Source organism: Oryzias melastigma, linkage group LG11, assembly GCF_002922805.2.
Source record: "Oryzias melastigma strain HK-1 linkage group LG11, ASM292280v2, whole genome shotgun sequence".
NCBI classification, from domain to species: Eukaryota; Metazoa; Chordata; class Actinopteri; order Beloniformes; family Adrianichthyidae; genus Oryzias; species Oryzias melastigma.
Genome location: NC_050522.1, coordinates 11,245,830 through 11,256,852, shown reverse-complemented (window position 1 = coordinate 11,256,852; position 11,023 = coordinate 11,245,830). Strand labels below are relative to the sequence as shown.

Sequence of the window (11,023 nt, the reverse complement as noted above, 5' to 3'; positions counted from 1 at the left end):
AATTGAACGCAGTAAAATATGTCTGGTGTTTTTCCTTGGCTTTCTAAATGCCCCACTACAAAAAACTTTGAAATAACTTATAAAAGTCTTTGTGTTCCAGTAACCAGTGGATTCTGTAATTTTTAAGAATAAGGACCATATTAAAAGGTTTTGTTTGAGTAAAAGTAAGAGTAAAAGTAACACAAGCTGTCATTAATATGCTCCTTCCCAATCTACTTTTTGACATCTAGTTATCCAATGTCCAATATGTCTCTGGATGTTGATTGATTATGTTAATGTATTATTACCTGATTGCTTGAAATAAATCATTTCAAATCAATAGTGTATCTGTTTTCTTTAGGAAGTTTTTTTTTTTTTTTTTCCAAAACTACTTCTATAAAAAATAAACTTTTGCAACACCTATAATCGGTAGTTTGATTCCTGTTGTGAAAGTCGGATTCCGATCATCTTTTGATATATTTTCAAAGCATTCCCAGTGGTCTTTTAGTTATGATTTCGCTGACTGTGTCGTTTTCTAGGCAAAAGCGGCAGTGGTTGTTTAGAATTTTGCATTTGAGTTGGCGGCAGGACTGTTAGTATGGAGCAACCCCGCCCCCCTTCCCATTACCCATCTGTTTACTCTCCCGCTAGCGTACAGCCCCTCACACCCCCCAACCTAACACTATCGTTGTAAAAACATGGCGAGCAACACGATATTCATCAGTTTGTCTTTAAGTAAATACGCTTAAGGTGTTCACAAAGATGGTATAGTTTCATCTGAAACTTTACACCCTAGACTTCTTCAACTCAAGTGGGTTTAAAAAAAAAAAACATTACATGTAGTGATTACACTGAACAAATATTGAAATTAATTTCTATACAGTATCCAATTAAGATAAGACGAAAACAGCATGGTGGCTCCTCTCTTTCTTTTCGTGTCTCAGCGAGCCTGCATGCCTGGAAAATCCAAATACTCCCCATATTTCCCTCATTTTTTCTGATTGGTGGGTGTTCCTTCAAACAACTTCCCCTTTTTATCTTTTCTACCACTGTCTGTCTTTCCTTCACTGTCAACTCTGCTTCCCCTCTCTCTCGTTCTAATTGGCCTCACATTCCTTTGTTCCATTCGTCTGTGGCGTCTAGCCAATGAGGTGACAGAATTGGATTTCTGCTAGATAAAACAACTTCCTTTGGCTCTCATGCTGACAGTGGGGCAAAGAAAGCCGTTCCTTAATCAGACAATCATGAGATTTAAAAAAAAGTTCAGAAACTTAGTGGCGCAAAGCAAAAGGCATGAGAATAACACCTGTCAATGTATACCAGTACATTTTTCTAATCTACTTTTTCGACCTGCATGTTGGATACTGTGTTGTTTTGAAGAGCCAGGATTTAGCTAATGGGAGCAGATGGTTGACCATTAACTTTTGAATTATAATAAACCAACCCCCCCCCCCCACACACACACACACATTTTAAGCAATTCAAACTTTATGTGTGTAATTCTTAACACCATGTAGATGTAAAGGTGGATAAAACTAACAAAATGAGTCTATAACTGTTTTCTTCTTGCGTCTTGTGATCCTTTTATAACTTATTTCTCAAAACCAAAATAATGAAAGAACACCAAAGTGAACTCTCACTTTATTTTTCTAATAAGACCTAAATATAATGTATTCAAAAAACTGCTATAAGATTAAACAAATATTTTTGTGCGAATGCTAACTCAGCACAAAGCCCAAAATAATGGATTTTATTTACACAATAACTGCATGCTAACGTGGCATTGCACACCAGCCTCACTGTTTGTCTTTAAGTAAAAATATACAATTGGTGATTTTGTTAATATATCTATAGGAAAGTTTTAAGTAAGTTTTAAGTAAATTGTGGCCAAATAACAGTAGTCGTGAGTGCAAAGATGAGATAATACTATCCACATTTTAGGCACCAATCAGGCAATACATGAGCATATTCAATAATCTTGAAGTTCAATAATACTTTAAGAATATAAATGTTTTATTACTTTCTGTTATGCCACAGAACAGTTTCCCCTTGTCATTACAGGAGTGCCCCATGGCTCAATCCTTGGGACCTTCCTCTTCATATCTGTCACCTTGTCAACATTTTCCATACATTTAACATAAATTTTGACTGTTTGCTGATGACACCGATCTGTACTTTTACAGTAGCCCTTCCTGTCACTGACTGCTTCTTGGAGATTTGATACTAGCTCACCCCAAATTTCTCCTAATTGAATGACATTAAACAGAAGTCCTTCCTGTTGCTACCAAATCCACACTATCTAAAGTTTAGTACTTCTCCGATTCATTCCCAGTATCCCCTTGCTATCAGGCTAAGAGGGCCCTTGAGTGCAACAGGCCCAAATCCACCACACTAGAAAAGACCCAAGGGTGTAGAGTATGAAAAGAGTTGCCTGAACCAATTCAACGCATTACTACAGGACGTAAGATGCTGGCAGCGAAAGCATACACATGGAATGCCATAACCAAGCGGCTGGAGTAGTGTACAGAAACGTGTGCAGAATATAGACTGGGAAGTCCAAGGTCAAAGTGGGAAACATCTCAGAAAGAGGTCATGAACAAGAGAGCAAAGATCCTGTGGAAATTCAAGTTACAGACAGGATGGTAATGCCAAACCAACGAGACATTGTAGTGCTGGATAAAGACCAGAAGAAAGCCATTGTGGTGGTTGTGACGGTACCAAATGATGGCAACATCAAGAAGAAGGAACATGAGAAACTGGAGAAATACCAGGGACTCATGGAAGAATTGGAGAAATCATGATGCTACATTGACCCCAGGCTCTGAATGATAAAAAGGTCCGCTTCCAATAAAAATTCTATGTAAATTCACATATATGCATTCCAGACTTCTTGCACTCACAAGACTGTCTTTAAGCTCTATGTACAAAACATGCAGCCAAGGAAATGCATGCTGAAAGCTAAACCAGTTGAACTTAGACCAATCAGGGGCTTGGATTTGGTAGTGACACATGGGTATTATCAACCATTTGAAAATTAGTCATGAGGGAGAAATTAATAATTGCCGTTTGTGCCTAGCAGAACTATATGACAGTAAGTCTTTTATATATTGTAATAGAGCTGTGAAGAGTAGGAACAGTCCAGTGTGAACACCATACACTAAAAGCACGTTCAAGGACCCAGATTCCCCGCATTCTTGAACCGTGGCGACAGTGGTGTCCATGGTGATCAGAGCACTCGGTGCAGCAACCTCCCCAAAGTAGAAGAGTGGCCATGTCAGATCCCTGGAAAAAACTTACATGTCTTAGTCCAGAGAAGTAGAGGAGCAGCTAAGATACTGCGCAGGACCCTCAAACACCCAGACCTCTAGTAGAGGACCCAAGTTTGAGAAGAGATTTTAAAGAAATTAATAATTATATTGAAACAAAATGTAGTCTAAATAAAAAGTATATAGCTGCATCTAGTGGTTCATGATTGTTTTTTCGGCATGTCAGAGTCAGCGTCTCTGCTTTATCGCAGTAATCCTAACTGAGCAGTTTCCCCGTTGCACTGCAGCATTGTGTCTGCTTCTATGTATGCATTAAAATGCACGTGCAAATGAGAACAAGCTTACACGAAAAGAGAGGAGAAGAGAAATCTACTAATGGCCATCTTGTCCTACCACCCTCAAGGTTAAACGAGAACAGGAGAGAATGAATTGGCTCTAAAGGCTCATTCTGCCAAAACTAAATGAAGCAATAACATCAGAGAGCTGGAGAACTCCATTAACACTTAACCTGAGAAAGAAGGAGCAGAAGTATAGATCAACATAGAAAGAGAAGGATAGAAAGAACAGAGCCAATGAGGAGAGTGAGAAGAAAACCGAATGTGCCACATAACTGTACGCATTTTTATCATCAGTGTATGAGATGGGTGCGAATGGTTGAAATGGGAAGTAATACAAGGGAAATGGTGAAAAACAGATTTTACCCTCTAGTGCCCTTTTTCCTCTAAGTATTCTCGTTTTCTCTATAGCCATTTGATGGTCTCAGCCTGAGCTTTTAAATTAGGAATCTGGATAATTTTAAAGGGAGAACTTCTAGGAGAGACGGATGAGGAGGGATGGGCATGTCATAGAAAATACATAAAACGGCAATCAGTTAAGAAGAATGAGAAAAAGAAAAAAAAGTGAGATGTTCGAGGAAGCATTGGGACTGAAATCTTCCACGTTTTGATGGGAGATACCAGATTGGAACGATTTGATTCAATACCAATTACTTTTTTATGCAATATTTGATACCAGTTACAGATACAGATTACTGTTCATTTTTTATTGGTGATTTTTTTTTTTTTTTTTCCGTCAAGCATTTTATTTATGATACTAAAAAGCTACCGTGCAGCTGTCTGCAGCAGAGAGCTTGACATGAAAAGGTAATAAAAAAACCTGATCTTTTTTCTGTTGAAATACATTTGGAAGTCATTATTTTTGTTAAAACAAACTAATAGAGACACTTGCTGTCAGTTTTAAATGTTTTTTAAAAGTTGTTGATCCCGAAAATCTGAATCTGTGAATGTCCCGCTAGCTTAGCTGAACTGTTTTAGTTAGCTTCCTGTTGGAATTGCTGCCGTATTCTGATGCGCTTTATGGCAAATAACAACGGGACATTCCTACTAATGACCAAAAATATCTGTTATATCTATATCATGCCAATTGATACTTTAATAGAGTACTCAATACCAAAATTGGAAATGTATGGGTATCGATTCCTTGGTTTCGATACTCCTGTCACTTATTTCAAGCTTGTTTTTCTCTCCTAACTGAATCATCCCATCATTTTTTTCACCTTCCTTACCTTGTCTTTTTTTCTATCATGTTTATTACTCTTATTTGGCTTTGTTTTGTAAGTCAAACACGCTGTAGTTACACTTGGGCATTATCTCATTGCTTTGAATTGCTGCATTTAAACCACTGAGGAGGAATCTCTGACACTGAAATCAGACAGATGCTTTCTTCAGTTTTTTTTTTTTCTTTCTTTGTTGCAAACTGTAAATATCTATCTGGAGACCTTACAAACACCAACACTCTTAACCAACTGTAAAAAAGCCTGAAGGGCATGAAGAGGGTTTTTCGACTTCTCATGCGCACGTCCACGTGTAATTACATGTTGCTGCCCTTGGTGGTAGATTTATTCTCAATGCAACGGATGTGTGTTTGCTCTAAATGCACATCCATCCTCTTGATGGCAGATGTTGTACCTGTTTATAGACCTGTGAAGACCTCAGGTTTGATAAAGTATCAGACGAGTCGTGTGTGCTCCACATGTTGCAGACTGGTAGACGTCATGGGTGAGTATAGTGTACGATGTGAACCTGATGTGGGATTCTACGCATCAACACGGCTAAAGATCATACAAGTTAGATGAAAACGTCATCTTTGCTACATTTTAATTATGTTTTAATTAAATGTCATAATGATTCCCATTTAAAGTATTCTTTTCTTACTCAGCCACACTGCAAATGTTCAGCGTATGCACTCCAAAGCATAGAAAAGGACATTAGTATTGTGGCCTTCAGCAGTCAAACACACAAAATAGCCTTCGAGATAGAATGTACTGCTGCTGGCCATAAACCTGAGGCCTTGGACAGAGACACCGCTTGTGGGAGTTCAAGGGGTACAAATAAGTTAAGCCTTTCACTATGTCTAGTCACTAAACTTCATCAGAGGTTGTTCCAATTCAGTAAAAAAATTCCAAACAGAAATAACAAAAAAGTGCAACTGTGTGGGAGAACAATGGGCCATTCTGTTGTGCTGATGCAAGTTTTGCCCTTGGCATCAGTGCATTCACTACTGACAACCAGCATCAAACAAAGGTGCTTTTCTGAATACCAATCAGGTTTCTCTTGGAATTTAAAGCAACCAATGACCGATATCTATCTAACCTCCAACTTTGCTGCCTGCCCCTTTGAGACATTAACTGATCGCACAAGCAAACGTCTATATGTTTTGGGTAGCATGCAATTTCAAATGCATATTCATGTTTTTTTAGCTATTAAACTATCAAATTTGTAGAAAAAAAGTTATCCAACAAATTTGCAACACTCCTACACACTGTGAACTCAACTTACATTCCTACAGCAAAATCTGTAAAATTGCAACATTTTCAGCTGCATATTTGAAGATTTCACCAGCTTCATTTTAACTGAACTCATAAACAGAAGACATGAATTTCTTTCGACGAGGGTTATTACTTTTGACCCCCTGTTCCTCTCTAGATTTAACGCAGGAAATGTAATGAAGCCACAGCGTGCATAATATGGACATTCAAAACATGTTCCGACATAATACTTGCCAAGTGTGTTGAATGACTTCAATTATTTTTTGATAAAGTTCTTTTATGATCGGGTTATAAGTAAACACGAAATTGTCAACAGGCTTTCATCCTGTATGAGGGACTGCAATGTATGAATTCCTATAAATATTTATAACCTGTGTTTATGGGCTCACCAAGGGAGCACGGGTAAATTTACCAAATATCTGCTAATGCCAAACGGTTCATAATGCTCTTTATTTCTAAAGGACCTGGCTGCAGACATCCTCGGCTAAAACTGGAGGTCCCCCATATCGCTGTTACAGTGGTTACGGTTTTAATAAGCTTCAATGCAACATTTTTAAACAGCTCTAAACTATTTTATTATTGTCAAATTTAAAAGCAACAATTACCATTTTTACCCCATTTTAGGCTTATCTAGGCGACTGTGACAGTTTATTCTCATTTAGCTAAAACGTGTTACAATTCAGAAAACTTTATGACAATTTTAAAAGGGTTTAAGTTTTCTGTTTCTACCCCTTTAGTTTTATTAAAAGTTAAAATTAAAAATATTTAGCTTTAAATGTCAATTAAAAATGCTTTTGCATTTAAGTAACACAGTAAAACAATAGATTCTGCTGCAAGTATTCCTGTATTGCGAGTATTCCTCTAGAGGTTAAAGCAGCGTCTCTGCCTCAAAGGTCAGCAAATACTGCTTCCGTACCTCTTTTTTGTTGCTTTTATTCCCTACTATTCCTGAATATTTTTGTTATGACTTATACATCTTGTTAGTTTGATTGTAGGACTTGAAATTCATTAAATTAAAAGCATAAACAATTCATCGCAAAAGAGCGGATCTGTGTTATACGAGTGGAAACTTTCAAAATAAAACATGTGCTTCTTAAAAAAAGGAGACAATATGACCCACTTATGGTTCAAAAACCTTTAAAGCTTTTTTGGAAAGATCACAATAAACATTTTGCACTAGTCTGAACCAAATAATACTGCAAAATATTGACAAAAGTCTTACGACTCCCTAGACAAAGCCGATCTCTATACTCATGTAGACACCAGGAGGCCTCCTATGGTTGCCCTTCACCGTGAGGCCTGTTTGTGTGAAAATGGCATATGTGTACTGAAACCTGAGCATGTGGAGGAAGGCTATGTATAGTAATGAGCCGAGATTCTACATACAACAGTTGAATTGTAAGTTCAGTGTGGAGAAGGTGCAGAGAAGGGAATGCTGATTACTGCTCCGATGTGTCAACATCTTTTGGTGGAGGGAGTGTGATGATGAGGGGGATCATGTGTCGCCCTGGCTTGTATTAATGGAGGCAACCTCGATGTTTGTATGCATTTCTACAGCCTAAAGAAGCCATATTTCCAAGGTGTGCAACCAAAATATATTGTACACAATGATTTGTCCAGTTGAGTTTAGGGTATTCTCAGGATATTAGAGCTCAGAATTTGGATCTTGTAGCATTTTTTTGATGATAGAAGACGTAAGATAATTACATTTAAAATTGTACTTCTGAGTATGTCTTTATTCAAATCATTGTGAATCAGGAGCAGAAGAAAAGATGGCTTTTGAAAAAACCTGTTGTTGCAGATGGCTGGCATCTGACTCAAAACTATACAACTGGATTGCTACAACTAAAGGTGTAACGGATCACAAAACTTACGGATCATTTTTCGGATCAGTAAAAAGTAAAAAAAAACAAAAAAAAAACAGTAAAAACAAGAAGATAAAAGCCTAAAATTGCTTTTTTTTTAGTTTTAAAACATGTATTTGAGAAAACATATATGAAATACTTCAAAGCATAAATATACACTCACACATCTTTGAACTTTGAACATAAAAATGAAGAACCGTAGTTTCTGATTATACTCAAGTCTTGAGACAACATCTACACGTGGCAGGAGCTTCAAGTTAACAGACTTTTGGATATTTGTCAAGAAGCAACTTTGATACGTTACAACATGTGGCTAAGTCTCTTTCTGATGAACTACTGCCGCTCTGCAGAAACTATGTCTTAGAAAATAAAACTAGTTTTAAATTTTGGCTGAAAACAGCATAATTATAGTTAAAAAGACCACTGACAAAGCTTTTACAATAGATCAAAACATGATTGAAGTGGGTATATAATGCAATATGTGAGCTGGCTTCCTTGAAAGAAAAAAAACAAGATTTACCTTATTAGGATTTGATGCTGTAATGATCCACACACACTGTGCATTGTTCTCATACTGGATTGGGAAGTTCGGAGACGTGAAGGTCCCCGAAGGGCCCTGAAGATTGCTGCCACATGTCTTCACTGTGAAATGTAAGAAGGAAAAAAAAAAGGTTATTGTCATTAGAGGGAATTTGACAATGGCATCGACAAAACCAATTGCACATCGTTAAATAACCACATTACAATGCAGCAACTATTACCATGCAATTAAGCCATTTACGTAAAGCTTAGAAAGAGAATCTTTTATTAAATGGAACAACAAATTTATAGCGCTAGTGAGTGAAAGCCAAAGTTTGTAAAAGAACAATTAAAACTGACATCAATACAAGTGAGAGCTGGTGGGAACGAACGACATGACAAGAGGAGAGGAGGAGACTCCAATGAAGAGAATAACAAAAAAAGGAGCAGAAGGTCACAGAGATGTTATTGATACTGTCAGCCGCATCTCTCTGGATAACATTCCTTAATTGGAACCTACTGGGTGTGAAATACCACAGTATTAGCTACAGTTGAAGTATTGACTGATAAAGATATTTGCCAGCTATTTACACAAAATATGCAATAAAAGAGATAAATGCGCCGTTCTATTTGGGCCATCTTATCACGCCTTGAAAAGAAGTGGGCTGCTTTTAGCTCAGCATGAGAAAGGCGATAAATCAATTGGGTTTTGTAAAACTTGGAATCAACTGAAAAGGATTATACACATCATTGTTCTATATCAACTAAAATAACCACAGTCAATTGTCACTTGTGCTGAAAAGGAATACCAATTCACACAAAGAGTAGTGGTTACGCTACAATCAGTGGGGTGTTGAAAAGGACACATGCTAGCTGTTGGACAAACTGTCTAAGTCTTTATTAGTGTTTGCGCTGACTGGATGTGACAAAGAACCTGCTTGTCTGTCCTTGGGTCGTCCTGTTAAACTTGGGAGGTAATTTTCTGGTTGGCTTGAATCAGCGTTCGCCTCTTAATTAGTTTGTTTGGCAGCAGGCTGTAAGAATACATACGGAGACTAGTCACACAGACACGTACAAGCTGAGCACAAATGAGCATACGCATTAATGCCGACTGTATATGCTCATTTCTGAGCAGGCAAGAACAATCCAGGCACACGCTGGAAGAATAATAGCTTAATAATGATCTTAAAAGCCCCACATTTCTTCTAAAACCTGGAGTCAACCGCAGGGTAGCTTTAAAGCACTCTCACTCATATAGTTCCTCTCAGAGGTCATGGTGGGATTAAAAAAGGGAGGAAAATGGGGTGGATAGTGAGTACCATCCCTTGACTGTATACAGTATAAGGGCTGGACTGAGTGACCCCCTCCTGCTCTAACAGGAAGTACCCACTGGCTTCAAAGAGCCGAAATCCCATTGCTCTGCTGCCTTTCTAACATGATTGTCTAAACTTTGTGTCTCATACTTTACTATAAACTGACCAATCAGATGCCTCAACAAAAGTATGTGGTGCCCACTGGCCCCCACATCAACCGTGGCCTTCCAACAAGCTCACTCCTGATTGTCTAGAGTGGTTGCCATGGAAACAATGACTCAGACTGACTTGGACCAATCAATGCTTAGTGGAGCCGTTGCCTGGCTCCAACATGGCGATGCCCATATCACAAAAAAAATGGCGACTTAATTGACTTCATTTGGTTCAAGCCATTTTCTATAGATTAAATCATATACACTCAGTCCACTTGTCATGTAGAGTCAATGGTACTGTATAGCCTTGTTTCTCATGAGTGGTCCGGTATAGTCTGGTCCAGTATTCCATTGTAAAATGGACCTACTATAAAAGTACCGAACCGTACCTGTAGGGGGGCTTTTATCGGTTGTAGGTCCATAGAAAAATAGAATGGAAGGTTGGGGTGGAGCCGCTGTAGCCCTCCATTGATTGGCATTAAGTGATAACAACATTAGAAAGCGTCAATAGTGTTCATTTAAGCTAACGTTTCCACTGTATTTATCTTAGCTGCCTGCAATCTTCTTTCAAACATTAAATTCCTGTTATGCACAATGTACCAGAAGTAAAGCAAGAAAAAGACGAGCTGCTGGATGATCTCCATTGTTGGTTCTTTTCTAGTCGTCGCACAACAATGACTCAATCACACACTACCGGTCTACCAGAAACATGTGCTGTGAAAACAGTGGAAGCGAGGCTTAACTGAGTGGAAACGCTCGCCAGAAGTAAGTGGACCGTACCGTACCCCTCCTAACTGTACGGTACCAGACCACTCAGTTGAAATGAAGTTTATGTGAACACATTATGTGTCTTATGAAAGCTTTCTGGTAAGTTGTAAAACCAGCGCACAACCCCCTTTTGCCTCTTTGTCTCCACTCTGGAGATCCTTCTTTCCCATAGTTATACCTAACTGGAATTGTTGAAGATCCATCAAGAATTACTATACCTTCCATTTTTTTCTCCCTCAGCAATTAATAAATCAGTTTTAAATGAATTTGTAAAATCTAGTTTATTTCTGTCTTTTGAGCTGTTGAGTGTGTGTTTTTTTTTTTTTTTTTTTTT

The 11,023-nt window shown here is 38.0% G+C and overlaps 1 protein-coding gene across 1 annotated transcript in view; it reads right to left on the bottom strand.

Moving 5' to 3' along the window:
• The window catches only part of csmd3b (CUB and Sushi multiple domains 3b), a gene marked incomplete in the record, with an annotated part of 423,353 nt that overhangs the window by 137,989 nt on the left and 274,341 nt on the right, over window positions 1-11,023 (bottom strand). The window contains 1 exon segment of the mRNA XM_024295326.2: window positions 8,458-8,579. Within this exon segment, the coding sequence (XP_024151094.1) occupies window positions 8,458-8,579 (122 nt within the window).